This window comes from Epinephelus moara, chromosome 11, assembly GCF_006386435.1.
Source record: "Epinephelus moara isolate mb chromosome 11, YSFRI_EMoa_1.0, whole genome shotgun sequence".
NCBI lineage: Eukaryota > Metazoa > Chordata > Actinopteri > Perciformes > Serranidae > Epinephelus > Epinephelus moara.
In genome coordinates, this window is record NC_065516.1 from 24,800,314 (window position 1) to 24,824,351 (window position 24,038).

Here is a 24,038-nt window from a genome sequence, read left to right on the forward strand (position 1 = left end):
GTGTTTTTGTACAGAAGCGTGGCTGCTGCCAAACACAAAAAGCTTTTCTGTTCCAGCTTCAGTCCCATGGGCAATTAATTTCTGCAAACTGATAATGTTGTAATCCACTCCTTCTTCTTATTTGGTCCTTGATTGCAAATGTTAACACCCCCCAAAACCAACTGCACCCCGCCACAGCCACTGTCCGGTGACATATGAGACAGTGTTGATATTTAGACAGATGGATGGTGCATTAGAAGAATAAAAAAAAAACCTTCCAAATCCACACAAACAAGGACAACACACACGCACACACACACGTTCCATACAGCGGTTGCAGCCCCTCAGCGCTCCTCTGTCCTCACATGCTTGGTTTCCCCATCTAATTGCTGCCATTCGTCAGTGTGTGCGTGTCCCTCCGTGTGTGTGTGTGCGTGCGTCTGATGCCAAGCGCTCCTGTACTTTGTGTTTTTGTGCTTCTTTCGTGATTCTGTCACTGTGCATTTACAAACAACTGTGGTAAAAAGACAGAAAGTAACAGATAATCAGACAGACAGGTAAGAATGGGAAGGAAGAGAAAGACAGAAAGACGCAGAGACAGAGAAACACACACACACACGTGCACACACACACACACTCACAGAGCTGTCACAGTGCCATAGGGCATACTAAACCTGTCAGCATTTAAACCTGCTGGCTTGTACTCTGGCTTGCCAAGTAGAATTAGTCTCACATAATATGCCAGCCTCTTTATCGAAAGACAACAAACACCTACTTTAGTTACACTATATAAATATGATATTTTAAAGGTATACTTTAATGTTTTTTTCCGATAAAACAAGTATAGACTCATATATCTCAATCATCACTTACGACCCACTAGAGGTATGCTGTGGTGAATTTATCTGCAGAGACTCTGCTTGTACTTTCCCATCTTCTTCTTATTTTGCTGTGTTCAGGACATCCCTGGGCACGGTGCGGCAGGTGGGACTTATAACGTAGCGACGAGGTGCCAGTCTGAGAGCAACACACATCAAAGACGAAGCTACAAAAACCACAGACACACCGCCGAAAAACTCTAGCCATGCAAAAGGCCAAGCAGACAAAGCTGGTACCAAAACAAGAGTGACTCTGGGGTTGGCTTTCACTTTCACTTCCGCTGTAGAGCACTGAAGGAGAGGATGGGGACGTAGAGTCAATCAGAGTTGACTAGTGTTCTGTTGGACAGGTAGGTGCCAGCAGTTAGCTTAGTTAGCTTGCTAAAGTTTAGGGTTTCCATTATAACAAACATAACATTACGGCACTGGTAGAGTAGTTTACAGTACATCCTGGTCTCACTCCCAACTCATAAATTGGGGAGGTTTAGCCAGCGGCCTGTCAGTATGGACACCAACAGACAGAGGCACCCTTCAGTGGCCATATGAGATGCCCCAGGCAGTGGCATTTTTGGACACTTCGGGCAACAACCATAGTTTAAAGAGTGATAAAGTCTGTATAGGGCAGGTGGAAGGGGGTGTGGATGTGTCAAACAAACTTCGGACTGTCACAACACATTCTCACTCCGACCTCGTCACATATAGATGTTTGGTCATGGACTTTCCATGTCCAGATACAAAGTGCAAAGTACCCTGGGTGTGTTGGTTGCTGACGTTCTGAGACGCTGTGTCAAGTTCTGTCTGTTACATGCATTGTCTTCTTTCAAAATACACTTCCGCTTGCATACCGTCTTTCAAAATACACGCACTACATTGGTAGAACACCACAAAATGACATTTGTTTCCCTTCAGCAACAAAAAGACGTGGTTGGGCTTAGGAAAAAAACAGGGCTTGCCTTTATAATGCTACAGGACACTAACACTAGAGCTTAGATTCTCTGCCCGAGCCCGAACCCGATCCGAACCCACGGCTCGGACGGTAATTTCCTCCCACTATCCTCGGGCTCGGATGGGTCGGGCTCCTTTTAACAGACCTAGGCTATGGAAGGAACTACTTATCACACCTGGCGCCACTGGCCGCGCACATGTGAGTGGTCGACGGTGACAACGTGTGTGACGGCTTCGTCAAGTGTACCAAGTGTAGCACTATGCTGGTATATGACAGCAAAAAGACAGGGACAGTTTATGTTTATTTTGAAAAGTACTGTATGCATTCTACAAGCAGAAATAGTACATTTTGAAATTTATTTTGAAAAGAGATGATGCATGTGACGAATGTAAATTGACACGCCATCCCATAACATCCAAAACTGACGCAGGAGGGGCACCTAGAGCATCATATTTTGACGTGATGGACCACTGACCAAGGAATGTGTTGGTAGGAACAGTGTAGGGAGGAGTGGAAGTTTAAAAGTTGTGTTTACAAACAGAAACCAACAATTCCTGCACAGTATACCTTTAAACACAATCAGAATCTCTTCACAATAAAAGCATGTGTTTTTGTCATTATGTCTGGAGTGTTTTAGCCACTCCTCCCACAGTGCTGATTCTAGGGACATGAGTACAGAAAAGTAGTTAAGTATCAGGTTAAGTAAGCAGCAAAAAGTGTGCGTCAAAAAAACAAAAGAAGAAGAACATCTCCAGCCTTCATCATTGGAACAGAATCTTCCAAATAATTCTTCAGCATGGAGCAAATCAAAACTCTAAGTGCATAAAACAAGTTAATTGCAACTTAACTTGACTTCCATACATCTGATACTGACATGTAAACAAATGAGACTGATTGCACTCTTTGGGCAATCATGAAAATATGACTGTGCTGATGAATCAACCTGTTCTGTGCGGCCGATGTGCGTGTGTATGATGACAGTGAGTTTGTGTGTGTTTAATAAGAAGGTCCGCATTATTACGCTTTTTTCCCCCCCTTTCACATGTGCTTGTGTGTGTCTATGCGTGTGTATATGTGTGTGTGTTCAACATGATAATTTGTCAGTTTATGTTGTGAGGGGGGCTAAACAGATAAGCAATCCACAGCTCAATCCTTCATCCTGCTCTGATTATAAATCAGCTGGAGCTCTCAGAAGCAATCAGCAAGAGCAATCTGCAGCCAGCACAGACACCTTATCAATCAGAGGGGGCCATCACACTGTCACACACATACACACACACACACACACACACACACACACACACACGCACATAAACTAAAGAAATAAACACTCAGATATTCGTACGGTCCCGCGTACACACACCCATAGACACAAAGACAGGTATGCCGCAATTGTAATTCTACATCCCTACCCTGCAGCCTCTTCCCTCCTTTTAAAACTTCCTTTTTCTTTTCTCGTTTTTTTTTTTGTCTTGTGAAACGGGATCACAGAGTCGCAACAAGAGTTTCATCCAGCTAGCTGCCTGGCGGCCACGGAACTGTGCAGAGCGAGACACATCACTCCTAATTACAGTCTGATATTAATAACAGAGAAAAATATTAATCTTGGAGGTAAACACTAAGCCGCTTAAAGGAAAATTGCAAATAAATCAGATTATCTTATAGGAATATCCTCCGAATGGGCCGAGGGGGTAATGAGAAACCTGGGCCCAACCTCTCCCTCTCGCTCCCTCTCTGTCATTTCCCGCTCCCCATTCTCCTGCAGGATTGAAAAAGGTGTGACTGTGTGTACGTGTCTGGTTGTGTGTTTGTGAGCACATCTGTGTATTTATAAAACTGCAGTGCGACCCCCCTCTCCTTCCCTCCTCCACCTCCACTGCCACCACCTTCACCAGCATCGCCTCCCCTCCTTCTCTCTCTCTGCTGCTGCTGTATTCATTTTTCACCTCCAATTTTATTTTTTCATCAGTCGGGGGGGCGCCGCCAAGCAGATTCAATTAGGTTCTGTGATTGGGCCGCTGGCATTCAGCAGGGTCATGGAAAGGTTAAAGAATTCAGTGGCACAAACATGATTATGGCTCTGTAGCATTTGATCAAAAGTAAGGTTTGTCATGGCAAAGTGGAGCCCCTCTGTTTCTTGAAGTGGGACCACCGGTTTGGCCGGAGTGTGGCGTGAAAGCTGCTCCGCGCGTTGGTTTGGTTGATTCTTCCACTGAATGGTAATTACATGCCAAAGATGCTGGATATACAGCGGTCGTGGAGAGATATACAGAGATATGCACAAGTGCGTGTGTGTGTGTGTACACAGGTGTGGCAGCAAGCGTGGAAACACACAAATACATATGCACAAAAACATTAATTCTCTCTTGCTCCTTCGCTCTCCCTCACAAACACACACACACACACACACACACACACACACACACATACACACACACTCAGAGAGTAGCAGAGTAATAAAGCCCACCCTTGCAGTGAAATTAAAGCCAGTCAATGACACTGCGTGCTGAGTACACACTAAATCATTTTTATACCCAGATGAAACAGCCAACATAATACCAGCTCTGCACATGTATCCAATATCACCTGGAGACTATGAAAAAAAACAACAACAAAAAAAACCCCAACAACTAATCAAATATCATATTGGATGTGTCAGATTCATGTCAGAACAAGAGATTGATACTAAATATAGGAAATATGGTACAATAACATTGTGGGATCTTTTTATATTCAAAATGACCAAGCAGAGAGCACATTATGAGATATTGGATTGATAAACAGGCCGGGATGCTGTTGTTCGGTGAGTATAATAGAACAATAACGTTGCTCCTGGGTTAGCAAAGATTGCATTATGATTTTAATGTGTTTTACAGACACAAGCCCTTCACTGGGAGGAAATTATGTCAATAAATAAGCAGCCTCCCATTTTAAAACAAAGAGGATCCTAGTCAATGAAAAGAAATGTGCAAATATAGAATGATGTTTGGTTACTATCAAACATGCACATCGCAGGACACATTAAACAAAACTGATTTATATTTCACATATCATCACGGCTATATGCTCTTTTTTTATAGGTTAATCTCTGGAAGTAAAGCACTGAAAGTAGAATATAACAACAGTACAGAATTTTACAGAACATTTTAGGCAATATGTGAAATCTTTGATGGTAAATATCTCATAGCTACACTCCCGAGGTTACAATGTGCCCACAGCCACTCGCACACACATTCCTTTCCGCTCACACCTGAATTTGCCCATGAGTGGATTCATTGCGACAGTTCGCGTCAATCATCTCATTTTGGGAGTGCCTGTCAATCATCCCCCTTCCCTCAAATCACCACAAGCCTCAGCCATAAGGGAGCTTTCCCCCATCTGCCACTTTCTGCCACTTCAGGTGTGAAACACCGGCCGGACGCAACCAGTCAATAGAGCTGTTTGGCACTCCGGTCCCTCGCTGCGGCCTAATTGCCGGTGCAACACTCAAATATGTCCTACACTTCCCAATTCTTGTGAGCCCCCACCCGCTCAACTAAGCAATCCCCATTCCATACTCAAGATGGGTATTTACATGCCCCACACCGCGGAGAGCAAACAAGCTCATTTAAAAGTTCACATGCTAATGTGTGACATTTAATCCAAACTTTACACGGGGAAAAGGACACGCAACAATAGATTTTGATTCCTTTCTTGTCCGTGAATCTCATCATCTTTTGCCTTCCATATTTATGAGTTGAAAAGGCGGGACACCTTTGAGGGGAGCGAGGGGAAGGGACAGGGAGTTTACTGTTTGAAAATTGGACTGGTTAGTGATATTTGCTCCGGAGTCTTCTTTGTTGATATTGTTGATATTACTCTTATGTGGAGCCACTTGGCAGAAATCCACTGGCCAACTTTACATATATGCGGTATTTAACGACTATGATAACATCAATGATAACATTGTTATCAACTTTAAATGCCTGCAGGCTTCTCGTTTCCAGCCGGCGAGTGTCGCTTTCAGCAGCTGACATGACAACTGTCTGCAATATCAGCTGTGGATAATTAATGTAGTTAATTCCACGAGTTGGCCAAACCACAAAGTGAAACTCTTAGCAGTTGTCTGGTAAATGTGGCCACTCTAAAAAGGCAGCGTCTGCACGCTCGGCCAAAGACAATTTCCTAGAGACACACCACTCCGTATCGTTTTGAGATTTCAAAAGAGTGGAAAGAATGGAAAGTGGAAAAACCAAAAAGTCAGCCAAAGGGGTTGCGGTTGGGAGGGGTAGCTGGTGTGTGTGCACGTGTGTGTGTGTGTGTGTGTGTGTGTGTGTGTGTGTGTGTGTGTTTGTCTCCAGCTGAATTTTTGGTTTCACTGGCTGACATATAGACAGACAGCCGCACCGCATATTATATTCCCATGCAGATTTATGTTTAACCTAGATTTTATTTGAAGGTGTTGAGTATCGGGGCTAATTTTGTTTTTTAAATCTCCACTCCTGGGTCCCTTCCATGATCACTCGCAATTTTGCTGTTGCATATGTTTTATTTTGTAATTTATTTCCCCCTTTGGATGCATTCTAAGCAGAGATATAAGTCCAAACTACGCTGACCCCCGTGGGGAAACTGGGCCTTATGAGTCCAGATGAGGCCAGATGATGAATTTTCATTGCATTTATAATTTTCTGGGGGGCGGTGGAGTCAAGAGGGGAGACCACAGGTAAATGAATGTAAGGACAACGGTGAGACATGAATGCAGTGAATGTTTTAGTGTTTTCCATACCTCAGACAGAAGCGTCTCCTCCTTCTGGTGGGACTCTGACAGCTCCCTGCTCAGCCGCTCCACCTGCTTCCTGCTGACCGTCAGCTACACAGAGACAAAGAGTGTGTGACAGCTCAGTAATAATAACAATGATGCTGAATTTGATGTACTGTGTGTCACGTTTTGGGCACATGACATTCAGGAAGAGACGATAGAACGAAAGGAAGTTAATCAAACAGCAATGGGTCAAATGAACCAAAAGAAATAAAGACACACACAGACGTACAGTGTGATTATTTTTTTTTTGAGTGCCAAAGAAAACGATTTGTGACGCACAAACAGTCAGGTTCTTTCTTTCACTCTCTTTCCGTCTCCCTCTCTCTCTTACTCACACACTCACACGCACCCACACAGATCGACCAGGACAGGCCAGGGATGAGCACACCCCATCTGATCTGTGGCCCGTTCATTCATTAGACCCATGCTCTCCCCTATTGATTTCAGCTTAAATAATGAGAAAGCTTATCCAAAAATCTTTAGCATTTGGGCTCCAACTTAAGGGAATCGATGGGGCCATTTCCCATTTTGAACAGCACATACGCGGGGGTTTTATGTACGGTGAACGGGACAAATCCAGATGCTGATAAATCAATAGGCCTTTTTGTCGATGGACAGGCATGCTTGCACACACACACACGCGTGCATACATGGACACACATGGCTGATAAATGGTATTTTTGAGGCAATTAAAGTGAGCTGTAAACATATGAAGGCCAATCAATTGGCCAGCGAGGTCTATTATCAAGGCTTTAACACTGATTTAGAAGGGGCTTTAAGGAGCCAGCAGCTTTAAGTGTGCCACAGTCACTTATGCAGATCAGCAGCAGCCGGAGACCTGCACAGATCAGTGCTGCACTGTGCTAAGCTGCTCACATAACAATATAGTATACATGTCACCACAAAACTGCTGCACACAGGGAAAGGTGTGTGAACTGAAAATGTGCTTCTAAGGGACTTTAAAGGCCTATTTTTGATTAGTGGCTTATGTTATGTTTAAAAATTCTATCATTTAACCAAGCTTGATATAGAAAAAAGAAAATCCTTTAGCCTGTATTGTAGCATAGCATTTAAAAGTGCAATTTTTCCTGCTTATCAAATCTTTACAAACAAACAACGTGGTCAGACATGGCACCAGTATTAACTTCCTCTTAGCCATGGGCATTGTTGAAGAATTGTATCATTTATTCTCTCCATAATTCACTTTTTTAAATTGCAGTTTGCATCTAGGTGAAATCAGGAGAGGGGCGGTGGGGGAGCTGTGTGCTGGACAATTCTATTTTGGACGGGGGAGACAAGCTTGTTAGGAGGGAAACGAATACATCAGCGCTGTCCACCCTCCAGGCTTTCCCCCCCACTGCTTCCACTTTGCTAAAGGTGAGACACGTGTGTTAGCAAAGCTAACCTACAGACAACATTTCCCTGAGGTAATTGGTTCCGCATTAATATTCATTTGATTCTGTATTCAGCGGCTATGACAAGCCTCTCTGCTTTGATGCTCTGTGCCTGGGTCCCCCCGTCCACCACACTATGTTAACCCTGTAACTATGAGTGTAGATAAACACACCGAGGCACTTTCTGTGCTGCTTTCCGGAATACTTGTGTGATATAAAGCTAAACTAAAAACCCTTCTCCCCTCTTTAGTGTGTGCTACTTTTGTTTCTGGTTTCTCTCACTCTGACATGTACAACGCACCCTGTGCTTTCATACCGCTGTTGCAGTCTGGTTGATCCAGTGAGAGTGTGTGTGTGTGTGTGCATGTGTGTTGCTGAAGCATGACATTTCAATTGTGCGTCCAATCAAATTGGCAGAGAGGCAAGTAAGGAAGGTTGGGGAGTGATGAGGGGGTGCGGGGGGGGGGGGTTCTGAGGGCTGCCGACCAACCGTTACCATGGTGAACCACTTCTGTCAAAACCACCAAGGTCACAACTGCTGACCTGCAGTGTTATGGGACCTCTGAATTGCAAACTGTATACGGACATGACTGTGGATTTTTTTTTTTTTTCCTTTCCACATTTTGCCCCCTTGTTTTGCTTTTCTGTCTTTGTTTATCCCTCTTTTTCTGTTTTTCCTTCCCTCCGTGTGTCACCACATTTCCTCCATTTGGCCTTTCTCTCTTTTCTTTCATTTTTAAGATCGACTAATTGTACCATTATGAGGCCTGTGGTGTTGCCGAATACATTATGTATGGCCTGCGCTGGCAGTGAGTCTGACTACAGCCTGTTTTGAGTCATTATAATTCCGTTTGCTAACACACAGCCATTGTGCTAGTCTGGGGTTAGGGGAGATGGTATGATAAAATATTGAGGGCGAGCAAGGCAGCTGCAGATGCTAGCTGTCATGTGTGAGCGAATGAATGTTATGACAAGCATGTTTAAACATTCATGCGGGGAGGAGAGTTTAGGAGGGCTTTTCATTAACACCAATATGTCTTCGTCTCCCTGGCGCAGACACTGCTGGTGTTAGCATGACAACAACAGGGAGGAATTAACATCTTGAGAGGAAACTGTCACAGACACACACATAAAGAGAGGTGGAAACAAACGATCTTGTGCACGAGCACGTGCAACCGTACACATTTTTACATTGGCTGAGTACTACCTCACATCTAACGTGGAAAGTACTGAGTGAAATTGACACTCTACTTTCAAACTAACAGACAGCAAGACGTTTTCTTGTTTACAAAAACAACCATCTGAAAGTGTAACATCGTGTTCTGAGCTGATCAAATAGCTCACAGTAGAACTGAGCAACGCATTCAAATAGGAAGAAACAGGAGTGCAATGGGTTCTCACATCAACCACAACAATGACATAATAGAAATGATTTTTCAAAGGAAGAATAAGGATGTGGGAGGTTTCTGGGCCAACCTTACATCACCCAGCATGCTGTTAGGCTGTCAGGAGATTTGACCTGGTAGCAACAGTGCAATCTCCTGACAGTTTCTGGAGACTACAGAGAAGAAAAGCTATTTGTGGCATTTGTTGGGAGCAGAGCAATGGCCAATCTGTTTACATAACCTTGACAAAGCTAGATGAAGACACACATTAACAGGTAGGGGGCTGGAGTAACAGAACACTGTCCATGTAAAACTCACATTCTTTAATCTTTTACTTAATTCCTTTTAACATATCTGAGGTGTCTGCAGCTCGTGATGAAAAGCACATGGCATGCACATTGCAGTGGTGTATCAACAGAGCTCAACATCATTATTCTGTTACTGTGGCAGGTTGTTATGGAAGAGGTATACACATTTTAGCTCACTAAAACTCCATCAAATGGAGTGCAAAATCAATACCTATGCTGATGATCTCATGAAGTCAAATCAAGGCGAAGGAGAAAAAAAAAGGAGCATCAAGTATTCTCAACATAAGTGGCTTTGACTTGCAAAATGTGTTTGCATAACATGAGCTTTAGATAATGTCATAAATGGCTTTAAACGCTGCAAGGTGCATTAAAAATATGCACAGTCATCGCTTTTACCCACACCTTGATGCAAACATTTTGAATTAATCTAGTTTTCACTGGTCAGAGCAATTCCATTTTGATATTCAAATTTGGTGTGCATGTGTGCCAGTGCACGCTCGTGCAAAGACTGATCTAATCAGTCTTAAATCAGTTAATAAGCCAAGGACACAGAGGAGATGACTCAGCTGATGTGAGCATGAGCTAATATTAGCACCTCACCCCCCACATCCAAGACCTGCGCTGCACAGAGTAGCATCCAGTGTTTGGTCTTCCCATTACAAAAGTGCAGGCTTTGGACGTTAAGCCTCGGAGTTTAGCTCACCACAGTGAATTCCATTAGCACATTAGCGTTGGTGCCATGACCTAATGCTAATGCTGGGTGCAGCATTTAATACCTTAGTCGTTTTTTTAAAACACCTCAAGTCAATTGAGGGGAGCCCTTAAACTGTTCTAAAATAGAAAACCAGTGTTTCCCCCACCAGTGCCATGGCGGGGTGCAATGGGAGCCCCCCCCCCTGCACCTCCCTAGAAGAAACAAAGTATTTTACATATGTGTATATCATTTACAGTCGTGCTGTTCTCTCCTCTTATTGTTGGTTTTGCTCGTCCACACCATGGATGTATGTAAGAAAACTGGATACAGTGTTGGAGGTGGTGCTTCTCTTCTATCATAGTTGCTCAGTGCCCAAGAAGCCAACAAACGTTTGACTTCCGGGTTTAAATTTACCGAGATCTTCTGCAGCGTGGGGCCTAAAGAATAAGTGCATTAGCGTTCCCTTTAACCCTGCCTCCAAGCTGTTCGGTCTCAGGCATGCTCACATGGATAGCAGGAGGGAAATGACTCTAGACACAGCTGTAAGTGAATTTTACAACTTCTTGGACATGATGATTTAAATTAGGGCTATTTGACTGTCCCTATGGGGAAGTTGATGTACCTATGCCAGCTGACATTGGGCAAGAGGTGGGGTACACCCTGGACAGGTCACCAGACTATCACGGGGCTGACACATAGAGGCCATTAACCGTCAGATGACTGGAACAGTGAAGAACGGGCTGACATACGAGAGAATTGCTGAAGGACTGACTAGCCGCAGCTTCCCTCCCACGTCACTGTTTACGTCACACGCTGAGCTACACGTTTTGTTACTTGCTCACGTGCCCCATCGCCCCGAAAAAGGCACATTCTGTATAAACAAAAGTAGGCAGGCGGCATTTTGCTGCGCTCCCCAATTTTGTTTTTATACTGCCAATGCTGAAAGAAGACTGATCGGGCTTTCCTGCAAATTTGCACAATTTGAAAGAAGACTGATCGGGCTTTCCTGCAAATTTGCACAATTCCTATTTAAAAAGGGCGATAGAGACAGACAACCATTCACACTCACATTCACACCAATTAACCTGCATGTCTTTGGACTGTGGGAGGAAGCTGGAGCACCCAGAGAAAACCCACACTGACACAGGGAGAACATGCAAACTCCACACACAAGGGCTCCCCCATCCTGGAGTTCGAACCAGGAACCCTTTTGATGTGAGGTGACAATGCTAACCACTGCACAACTCTGCCTCCTGATTTACAGACATTTCTTGCATAATGCAGTTCTATGGGAAAAAGTCTTTGTGGGGCCCCATGGCATCACGTGACGGACCTGTGAGTTATAATTAAGGCTTAGCCCACACACACAGGAAGCAGAGCAGTTGACAATAACACGTTATGTTACGCGCAATAAAAGTTCCCAAAAGATGATCAGATGTTAACTGATGTTGAAAAAGTATAAATAAAACATGTAATTTGTCTGAGTAGAAGAAGAAAAGTCCACTAGCTGCTAGGCTAATTAATGCAGTGTAAAATACCATAGGCTGAAGCTAATAATGGTGACTAGCATAAAACATCTGTTTTGTCCATGAACCTTGACAGTTATTATACAGCCAAGTTTTATACTCTTACTTTGAAGCTCTTATCATCACATCAGATCATTGTGACGTTGTGTTTTAAACCAAGCTCTCCCACTGTCAGCCATACACAGCAAACCAGAGGAGCGGATGGGTATTACTCTGTCAAAGCTAATTTTCATCTACAAACTCCACATGAAAAACTGCATACCTAAATGCTGCAAACACAGAGATGAACAGATGCACACAGGCAAACGAACACCCAACACATACAAACACACACTCACAAGCGCACACGCAGAAACTTAAACTGACTATTAATTAGCAGCCAGAGCATGGAGTTGACTCGGGGTGGGCGGTTTGCAACACCACAAATCTGGGAGACTTCCTGTAAGACATAAATCTGTTGTATTCTCTCCCTCTCTCTCGCACAGGCACAACAAAGACAGTCTTGTCTGGATGTCTCCCTCCCTTCTCACCATTCATTAGAAGCACAAGAAGCTGTGGTCAGGTTCAAAGAAAATCTACATTCTCTCTCTTCCAGTCACTCATTCATTCCCTCTGTCCTTCTCCCTGGTTCTGCTCTCATTTTCTGCTCATTTTCTCTCTCCCTGTCCCTCTCCAAGTCTCTCTCCCTCTCCTCTCTAAACACTGTCTCTTCCACATGGCCCGGATAATGAGTGGCGAAGCTAAACGAGAGGAAACACGGCTCACTATTAGGATGGGAACGCTGACTGAAGGTTTTAAATAAACGGAGAGAACTTGAGGCCAAATTGTATTTCCAAGGACATAAACTAATGGAACAGGCAGACATTCTCTGAACAAATACACACTCTGTTTAAACTACCATAATAGTTGTAAAAATATACATGTCCATGTGGATCTAACTGAGATGCAGACTGGCAGAAGGCAGACAGAAATGCTCATGAATGCATATATCCTCGCGTGTGCGCATAGAAAAAACTGTTTACATGAATCCAATACCACTTATATCCTTGCTGTGGAAAGCCTATTACCTCGCATTCAAAAGCAGAACAATAAGGACATGAAAAAAACATAAATGCTTGTCTATGTCATTGAAAACTAATTAGGCAAATGTGTTTTCTTAAGTGTCTCTGATATGCTCTCAGGCATAGAAATCCACACCCACATATAAACACACAGAGAGGAGCCCTTCCTGCTTCACTCTATGAGGTTAATTGGGTTATCTAGGCTGATTAGCATAACTAATTAGGATGCTTGTTAACGGATAAGAATTATTTATTCAATTAGCGCTCTGTGTGTATGTAGGAAGCTGTGCGTGTGTGCATGTGTATGGATCCCCTACATCACTGGCACAAGTTCAAATGAAAATGAAGCAGAGCTAAGTAGGCATGAAGTGAGACCTGTGGGTGTATGTGTTCATTTCGTCATTTATCTATTCTACACACACAGATGCTCGCCATCAGGTGCCAGACACCCCACCCTTTCACCCCCCCCAGCAACACACACACACACACACACACACACACACACACACACACACAGCAAGCATGCCATGCTGTAGCTCTTAAATCCCTAATCATCGTCATTAGGCTTCTGTTTAGCATAATTAGCATTGTTAAGCAGATGAGCTGAGTCGACTCAGGCTGTGCCAGTCACAGCAACTGACATATGTCACCCTCCCGGCACCTTTCCATGCTGCTGAAGAGGCTACTTGTCCCCATCAGGTGGGTTTATGGCACATTTGCATGCTTGCACTGATTGCTGATGGATAATGTCGCAGCTGATGTTCATAGCACACTCTGATGTGACGTCTGCAAAAAAGTCCAAAAGGGTGATTTCTTTTATTTCTTTTCTGTTTTGTTTTTTTTTGGGAGGGCAAACACCTTGTAAAGTGACACAGCTCTCGTAGTTATATCAGTTAATGGAACAATACTGAGCTCATTTCACCAATTTATTCATTCATGTTTGCAAATGCAGATGCTGCCTTTTGTTTGCGATGCTTAACATGCGCTTCAAGCCGACAGTAAACACGAAAAAAGCAAATCAACAACACTCCTCTAGTCTGCGGCTCACGAGTGAAAACTCACAAACACACTCCAGCACTCACAAATAACCAGAGAGGGGAAAATGAAAGAGAGAGAAAGAGAGAGGGAGCGCTACATTTACTGAAATTAAACATTTTCTCATCAGCCTGAGGGTGCAGCAGGCCCACTAATGTATTATTCATCCCCACTTCACAAAGGAACATTAATCAATTATGAAGATATGAGGATCTTAAAGTATAGAGGAGAGACGAAGAGCGGCCCGTTCGTATTAATATGCGGCCGCAATCGTGCGCCCCCACCCCCCCACCCCCTTGCTCCTCAAATCAATATTTTGCAGATTAATTTGGAGCGGTTGTGGCGAGATGGCAGGATGGAAGGAAGGAGGGGATGTGGGGGTGGAGGAGAGGAGAGAGTGTCTGAGGTCTGAATTAAGGTGAAGTGTTTTGTTGTGGGTTTTTTTTTACAAGTCTGTGTAAGTGCGTGTACATGCATGCGTGCCTACACCCTGCCTTCTGTACTGCTGCAAGTAAACATACTAAAACTGTTCAATTACGAAAACTTCATCGTAAAAACTATGATTTAAAGTAGTCAGGGCCTGAAGACAAAGAGGTAAAAATGGAAATATTCAAAGTTCAAAGGAGGAGAGACGGTTTTTAAAATGATAATTAGATTTTTAATTGAATGATTGTAGTCATCTTTTAATTGTGGATGAAGGTGTGTAATTGTGTGATATTTTGACTTGAGCTCGTGATGAGGAAAAAAAGCATCATCTCTTACAGGAGAATTAAAATGAGGGAACACAATGAGGAGAATCAATTTTCTTACTCGCAGCCAAGTTTGCACATTATCACCCATTGTGGAGGAGATAGTTGGATACAATAGATCTACTCAGTGCATTTATACACTCACCTCAGAGTTCAAAACAGCTGCCTTCTCAGCCCACTTTTTAACAGCTTGAGCATGGGCCTTTCTCTCCTCCTCCATCCCCCTCTTCCACTCCTCCTCTCTCCTTTGCTGCTCCTGCCTTCTCCTCTCCTCTGCTCTCTGATGCTCCTTTTCACATCCCAGCCTCCGTTCCTCTTCCCTTTGCCTCCATTCCTCCTCTTTTCTCTTCAGCTCCTCCTGAAGCTCCCTCGCTCTCACATCCAGCTTGGAGAGCTAAAGTCAGAGACAGAAAATAAATTAAAAAAAACAAGCAGAAATGTGCAGGCAGTCACATCTCTGCACTCTGTAAAACAAATGAGGTACCAGGCACTTAATCTAAAAACTAATCTGGAACATCAAGAGACCCATTGCAAGGCAGCATCCTGTACGACAGCTGAGGAGGAGGAGGTTAAAAAAAAAGATGCCTGGAGTGACAAGCGAGTGCATTAATGTTTACAGTATCAGCTATTTTTAATGTTCAGTATCCATAGCGCATGTGGAGATACATGTGTGCACATAGGAATCCCAAATCATCACTAATGGAGAATAATTAAGTACATTTAGGTGCTGTACTAAGTACTATTTTGAGGTCCTTGTACTTTGCTTGAGTATTTCCATTTTATGCTGCTTTATACTTGTACTCCACGACATTTCGGATACTGAACTTTTAACTAAAATACATTTATTTGACAGGTGTACTCAATAGAGTTTTCAGTTTAAGATTTACATAAAAACACAAATAAAATAACATAAAATAACAAAATAACATTTAATTTAATTTAATTTAATTTAATTTAATTTAATAATATAAAAAAATAAAAATAAAATTAAATAACATAAAATTAAATTAAATTAAATTAAATAACAAAATTACATAAAATAAAATTTAATTAAATTAAACTAAATTAAATTAAATTAAATAACATAAAATAAAATAACATAAAATAACATAAAATAAAATGAAATGAAATTAAATAACATAAATTAAAAATAAAATGAAATATTAGTCTTTTAGTTTTGATACTTCATTTATATTTTGCTAATACTACTTATCAAATATTACTGCAATATGATGTTAAATTCCGTACTTAAAAACAATTGTAATGGAGTATTACATATAACATTGTGGTATTAGTATTTTTACTTGAGTAAAAAGATCTGAAACTGCGACCAATGCACGCTCTGCCCACCTGAGCGTGTGCGTCGGCCCCCTCTTGTTGCAGCATCTCGATGTTGGCTCGCAGCTTGGTGATGCAGATGTCTTTCTCAGCAACCTCCTTCATGTTGTCTTTCCGGATGCGCTGCAGACATGAGAGCTCACTCTGCAGGTGCGCCAGCCTCTCGCTGCTTTCCAGCACCTGTGTTGCAGTCTGGGCCGTGAAGGAGTTTAGACGTTAAAAAGATTCTTTCAAAAGGAAGAAAGTTACTCTGAGTGAGTGTGAATTAGTGTCTTTATGCTGTGTTTTGGAAATGTGGCTGATTAGTGCAATAATCTTAAGCCATTTAAACACTTTGTAATGAGTAAGATTGTCATGTAGAATAAGTATAATTTATTAAAATGTTTATATTAAGTCTCTCCCAAGTAAAGCAGCTGTTAATGTCTTAAATTCTATTGTTTATAAGACCGTACAGAGGAGACACAGGGTCAAGCAGAGGACAATTGTATGGGTGATATAAAGGAAACACTGCACCCACGTTGGCACTTCACACATCATTACAGATGAAAACCTTCCACTCTGACAAATTCAAAGGAGTTACATGTACACATGCCTTGTTTTCATTGTTAAACATATACACGTGGTTTAATTGGGCCTCATAGGTGTCAGATTCTGAATATGTATTAAGTTACACAGAAACGGGCTTATTGCTAACAAACAAATTCTGTGGCAATCATCTTCATTAAGGCGGTGTGTACAGTACATGAGCGTGTGCCAACACATCTACCCGTGCATCTGCATTGCAGACGTACCAGTTAAACAGAAACACAAGCGGAATGAAAAGATATATTTGTTGAAAATATGATTAACAGAACAAGCTCCAGTAACTCTGCTTGTTTCTCTTAGGCTCTGTAATCACACAAACCACTAATTAGCGGCGGTGCAAATGAGTCAACTCACAAGCGGCATAAACAAACAGTAACCAGCCAACACACACATAAACAACCAACAAGCCCGGGTTTACCACAAGCACAAATGTATGTGTGCGCAAGTGAGTGTGTGTGTGCATTTCTGCAAGCCTGTGTGTGTTTACGTGCGTCTTAACCGTAAGCCACAGAAGACAGTAAAACAGCAGTGGGTATAATTTAGTGACACCCTGTAAGGAGGTGTGGGGAGGCCGTAAAAAACTCTCCCTTTTAATCCCGGCCGGCGACGCCATGTTTGTTACCCAGGGCTCTGAGATATGCCGGTAATTCATCACACACGCCTCGGCTTCCTGTTAAACCTGGCTGCACATGGAGCGCTTCTAGCACAGCTGCCAAACCAATATCGTAAAAAAAAAAAAAAAAAAAAAAAAAAAAAAAAAAAAAAAAAAAAAAGAAAGACTTCTCCACCTCTCAGACAGGCTTCTAAACAATAACAAGCACGCTGCAAAAAAATCACCTTAACAAGTCATTTAATTGTGGAGGCAGTCTCAGAACTGTGGGGAAAAATCTCCTCCTTATTTTACACCTTAACATAGGAGAAGTTAGCTAAATGCATGTAGGTGTATGCAATTCAATTTGAGAAACAGAGGGAACACCTTAAACTAAATCATCTTACACAAGATGTTTGAAGACTGGACAGATCCTTTCTAATAAGCTCAAATCGGAACAAGCTGAGTCGGTCACCTTTTGCTTTTGCTGCGAAGTCTCTCTGAGCTCCCTCTCCAGATCACAGATGACCATGTCCTTGGTTTGCAGCTGGATTTTCAGGTCTTCAATCTCAGATGTGATCTGGACTAAGGACCCAGGACTACAGCAGAAAGACAGAGGGAAAAGGAGGACGAGGATGATTCGTGACAAAGACTTACAGGGGAAGACAGGTGACATTAAACACCACTGCACAGGCTGAAGTGTGTGCTGGTGTGTCACGTACTGTAACATTATACTATATAAGCTGCGGATATATATGTGTATGTGTATTGAATATGTTACATATGTGATCTGAGATTATTACAGATGGGAAAGCCGAAGTATCGTCACACGATCTAAATACAGTGAATGCTTATGAGCAAATGACACAGCCTATGGCGATGTATATCATTGTTTTCAAGGCCGGTCTTGACACCCGTTTGTTGTATTAACAGTGACACATGATACATCAAACTTAAACCTTGATGGTTAATTAAAGTGTTAAATTAATTCATATAACATAAGAAAAGAAATAACTAATAAAGCAATCCACTGTGTAAATAGGATGCAGTGTGTGTACAGTGTAATGTGTGATTCATGAAAAAAAAAAAAAATCTAATTCAAAAGCAGCAAAGAGATGCTGAGCCTGGTGAAATTTGTGGTAGGTGACAGCAACTGGAGCTGATATGCTTGTGTGTGCGCGCGTGTGTATGTATGTGTGTGTGTGTGTGTGTGTGTGTGTGTGTGTGTTTCCCAGCGGTGAAAATATGTTAACTCTGCCCAGACACCTTTCTGAGTCACCAGTGACAGCTGTCACACAACCGAGATGGAAGGAGAGGGGAGAAAAAAAACAGAAAACAGATCACACGGTACTGTGCACTACTCATACCAAACACACACACACACACACACACACACACAATTTCATATTTACCAGCCTCATGAGATGAGTTATTCTGATGAAACTTTGCGCAGATTAAAAATGTTAAACTCACATTTGATCAAGCGTGTCTACACGTTCGCACCAAGCAGGGAAGGAAAGGCAAGATTTGACAAAAGTGACATGTGAGTGGATAGAGCGCGCTGAGAGTTAAATCTTTCACTTCAGGAAAAAAAAAAAAAAACAACAACTTTTCAGTCAAATAGAGTAAAAGCCACAGAGGAGAGTGTGAACAAACTGACTTTAGATTATAGTCTGTTTCTGTCTCTGGAAGAGAATGGGAAAGTGTGTGTGTGCTGCTGTGCTATCAATTCTAACTACAGTGTTCCTTTGTTATGAATTATCACTTTGCCGAGCATTTCACTAAGAAAATCTGCTTAAAAGGGAATGTACAAAAACCGTGTGTACTCCTAAGCATGCACAAAAGTCTTTATATGTACATAAATGTGTAGACAAAGACATTCTCTCCCTAAAGATATGCAAAAATATCAATCCTCAACTTTTACAAAGGACAAAACTGTCTACAGTTGCATTATTACGTGATTTTTTTCTTATTATTTTAGGACCTTGTAGACGGAGGGAAGAAGCTTGGTCTGTTTATTAGCATTTTCAAAACTTATTTCCTGTCAGTTTGGCGGAAAAAATACTTCAATCACCCCAAATTTAGGAGAGATTCTTTGGAAACGAATGGCCCGGAATGGGAACAAGTTGAAAATCGAAAGAGGGTTTTGAATGAAAAGTAACTGCAGCCAATTTCATCCCTATTTTCACCTGCACAGTGGGGTGGTGGGTTTAGTGTGCTGCGTGTGTGTACGTGCATGTGTGTACTACAGAAGACACTCGCTAGCTGAGATAAGGAGCGTCATTTTGTCTTGGTCGTGCATTCTTTTTTAACAACACAAAAATGAGCGCGCACCAAGCTTATATGTAGTCAGCAAAGATTAAAACAGAGGAGAATATAAGGACAGTTTGTTTTACTTAATGGCACATAAGGTTCTATTTCCTGCACCATTAATGAATGAAACAGAATTTAATACGACAGGTATTTCTTGCATCTTTTTGGGGAGAATAAATACAAAAACATGCAACACATTCTGACCTGCAACAAGTCAGAATGCAAATTTATTCATGCTATTCAGTGTGTGTGCGTGTGCATGTATGGGTGCATATTAGGTCATGATTATGCACGTAACAAACGAGGCTATATGATTTACTGTATTGTTATATACAATAAAGTAGCTGCGCTAAACAAATGACACAATGTCACACCGACAGATGAACAGGGAATTCCTATTTAGAGCCCTAAGTGTTGTTATGATTACTGTGTGGACAGAGGGAGCAGGGCGAGTGAATGTGACTGAAGAGTGTGCGTGTGTGTGTGTGTGTGTCACGGTGAGTGTGTGTGATATTAAAGCAGGCTCTCGATATCTCAAGCTGTCACTCAGGCCTATTAGGCAAGGCTAACAAAATTAGTCATGAATATGCAGTAATAACATGCAAATTGCCACCCCTTCCCCCCTGTTTTGCGTGTGTGCGCGTGTGTATGTGTGTGTGCATGTGTGTGTGTGAGAGAGAGAGCTTATATGTATGTGTGTTTGCCCTCGGGGCTATAGACATTGGCTCTGTAAACCCAATTCTTTCTACATCATTACAGCAACGAGACATAATTCATGAGAATAATATAAACATGCATGTAGCCTGGCATACATGCACAAGCACACACACACACGTACACACACACAGGTCACAGGTCCCCTACGCTGCCCTCTTCACATGCCAGGGCTAATATACAGCAGGTTGCCGTTAACCGTTTTTATGTCGAGAAAAGCGCTTTAAGATTTCCAGCGCCGCGTCTTATGCTTTAAACACACAAACGCACACACACTCGTGCACGTGCGCACACAAACACGCAGATCGACTGTTGCCTCCCGTGTCCCCAGGGTGATGTTTGACACAGCCTGGGTGCTGCCACAGCAATTAACCTCCCTGTTAATGAGAAGAGCTCTGTCAAGCAGCCAGATGGCACCGCCTGGCACGTTGCCATGCACACACACACAGATACACACTACGCAGACATGCACATATACATGCATGTGCACAAACACACACACACACAGACAGTCTCCCCCTGCTGTACACCTAACTGTTGCTGGTTGTCTGCACCCCTCATCCCCTCCCTTAGGCACCCGCCTCCCTCTTCACTCCTCTCCAGCATTGTCTTCTATGGCTCTCCCTCCTTCCCCTCCTCTCCCTCCTCTCCCTCCCTCCATCTCTGGCAGCTGCTTATCCATGTCGCAGCACTGCAGATGTCACAACTCACCAGCTGGGAGAACAGCAGGGGAGGAGAAGAGAGGAGAAGGTTGGAGGAGGAGTTTGTCGCATCTTCGCATTTGACAGAGAGGCAGCCAAGTGGATGAAGATTTATAGATTTACACATGATTGATTGATTGATTGATTTAGGCGTTTAGATTTGCAACTTTCTATTAGAAAACGCTTCCACAGTCAGCTGTATCATTATAAATTTCACATGCAAATCTTCTTATCTGAGCGTGGATATGTGTATTGTCCTGCTGTGTGTGTGTGCTAATGAGCGTGGCACTCGGCCGGGGCACGGCACGCTGTGTATGCCGGTCTGCATGTCCACACAGCAGCCCACCAGGCCTGCGTATTGATCAGTTAGCTTGGCCTAATAGGAGAAGAGGAGCCTGACCTGGGAAAGTCAATAAGGAGAAAAAGAGACATATCCTCCTCCTGTCCTGGGAGAGAAGTGGGAGAAAGAAGGGAGAGATAGAGACAGAGATAGAAAGAAATGTGCATCCGCTAGTGAAGACGATGGTAGAGGAAGAGCCGGGAGACTGTCAGATAAACAGCTGGACAATAGAAAAACAAGCAAAGCCATGAGGAAAATAATAATGGAACAATGATGAATCTCCAGTCTCCGACGCCTAAATATCTTATCACTTGTGTTAACAAAGAAAAGTTTGGAGTTGAATTAGAACAGTTACACTGAGGGAAGCTGCCGGAGTGTGAAATAAGTTAAGTTCCTACCTTTCCCAAATGAGAATCAGGATATTCTGTCAAAGCTTCTTTTTTTTTACCTAACTAACTTTCAGCATTTGACTGCTTTTGGCAAAGGAAAACAGCACTCAAGTTAACTCAGGTGTAAAAAAGTCTGCAGGAGATTATACTAAGGGAAAATAATTAAAAAATTGGAGGGAGACGGAAAATAAAAAACTGACACCCACTCACACATCAATACATCGATAGATCAATGTGCGCGTGAGAGTGTGTGTGTTCTGCGTGCGCCATTTCAGCGGAAATATATAAATAAATCTGTAGATAAACAAAAAACCAGAGGAAATGGGAAAAGTAGATAAAAGACTTAGGTTTCACCATGCGCACGCACACACTCACACACACGCATACACACACCTGGCTGAGTGATGCTACCCTGGAGGGTGGCTTCAATCTGATGTGTTTAATGTTGACGCTGGTGGCAAGAAACACACACACTCACCCGCTGTTTCAACCTGCCTGTCATTTCATTTCATGAGACCTGATTTACTCATTTCATTTATTTCATTTTTTTTTTTATTATTATTATATGTGCAGCCATTTAAAACGCTCAAGGTGTGATGCAAATCCCCACGTCTCTGACAGCGAGCGCGCTGACTGAGGATCCATCACGCCCTTCAGTGCCTTTTTTGCAGGATTGGCAAAGAAACCCCGTACAGCCGAAAACTCAATTGTGCCACATTGTGCCAGACCACCGATTCCTGCTTCGCTTGGTGCTTTAATTGGCTGCACTGCGGGCTGTCAAACTACTGACTGGTTACTTCCGACCGTATTTGGATGTGTTCTTAGTTTTCATATGACAGCTTCTAAAAAATAAAAAAAACAATATTGACTGCAATATTATCCCTATGTTTGGAAATCAGTCAATTTATCACAATGTCAGCGTCTAGGATGTTGTATCTGACAGAAATCTATTACTCTGCTTTCTGCTTTGCTCATGATGCCAGCGCAAGACATCAAAGGAAAGTTGATGTGAAGAAGTATTAAAGTGTGCAGTTGTTATATTAGCTCCATTGATTTCAATACTTTATTTGCAGGATAGTTTTGACTGACAGGAACAGGGTGTGCTCGGCTGCTAAGCTTAACATATTAATGATCGACAGCAGGTAACTTTAACTTCAGCGAGCAATGGGTATTACTGGAACTCGAGTCATTTTCATATCAAACCCCTCCCTGGTCTGGTGAGTCCAGGTGTCTAGCTAGTGATGGGAAAAAACCTGCAATAGGTACATATGTATGAGCATGAAGATTTAGATGCAGAAAATGCTCCTTTCATTAGTTTTGTGGAAAATGTGTGAAACTTAAAATAAGATTTCTGTCTTTCCAGAAAGGTCTAAAGTAGAAACGGAACAAGTCTTTAGGGGCCTTGGAGCACTGCATGGTGGGAAATATCATATAGGGATTTGCATATTGCCATAGGGACAGTGGTGTTCCAGCGACTCCCCGAGGAGCTCAACCTCCCCGAGGAGAGACAGAATCCCCGAGGCCAACTCTGTTACCTCTCTCTACACTGGGGGACCTGTGCGTGTGTGTGTGTGTGACTGTGTGTGTGGTCGATTCATGAAGTTATTATAAAGAAGTTATTAGTTATTTGAGTCAAGAGTAAACTTTTCCTGGGAAAAAAAGCTGCCTTTTTGATGAGGAGGGAGGCTGAGGAACTAATAATGATTAGAAGTCAGCCTGTAACCATGCGTACCTGTGTGGGATGTGAGCTGCAGGTCCAACAAGCTCATCCAGCAACAAAGTCCTCAGATCACCCTCAGATACCTGGGAAAGATGATATACAGATCTTTAGTCACATCGGGCATGTGCAGCAATGATTATTCATTTGTAATGGACCTGAGGAGGTTGTGTACAGCTTAAGGTATGGATTACATTACACCAAGTAGTTTAATATGTTACTATATAACGACGAAAACTCTGTCTGTGTGTCTGTTCCACGTTTTTCTCTCCTCACTGACTTGGTCAATCCATGTGAAATTTGGCACAGTGGTAGAGGGTCATGGGAGGATGCCAGTGAAGCAATATTACATCAGTTGGCCAAAGGGGGGCGCTATAGCAACCGACTGAAATTGCAAACGTTGAATGGGCATATCTCATGCCCCGTATGTCGTAGAGACATGAAACTTTGCACAGAGATGCCTCTCCTCATGAGGAACAAATTTGCCTCAAGAACCTATACCTTCCGGTTATACAGATTTTCCGCCATTTTGAATTTTTTGAAAAACACTTAAAACCGATCTCTTCCTAGGAAGTTTGACCGATCTGCATGAAACT

The 24,038-nt window shown here is 42.6% G+C and overlaps 1 protein-coding gene across 1 annotated transcript in view; it reads right to left on the bottom strand.

Annotated features, from left to right (window-relative positions):
* The window catches only part of LOC126397788 (trichohyalin), a 118,133-nt gene that overhangs the window by 73,615 nt on the left and 20,480 nt on the right, over positions 1 to 24,038 (bottom strand). Inside the window, exons 3-7 of the mRNA XM_050056745.1 lie at positions 23,458 to 23,528; positions 17,744 to 17,867; positions 16,107 to 16,286; positions 14,902 to 15,150; positions 6,569 to 6,652 (exon numbers count right to left, since the gene is read on the bottom strand). Coding sequence (XP_049912702.1) covers positions 6,569 to 6,652; positions 14,902 to 15,150; positions 16,107 to 16,286; positions 17,744 to 17,867; positions 23,458 to 23,528 — 708 coding nt within the window. The remainder of the gene's footprint in view (positions 1 to 6,568; positions 6,653 to 14,901; positions 15,151 to 16,106; positions 16,287 to 17,743; positions 17,868 to 23,457; positions 23,529 to 24,038) is intronic.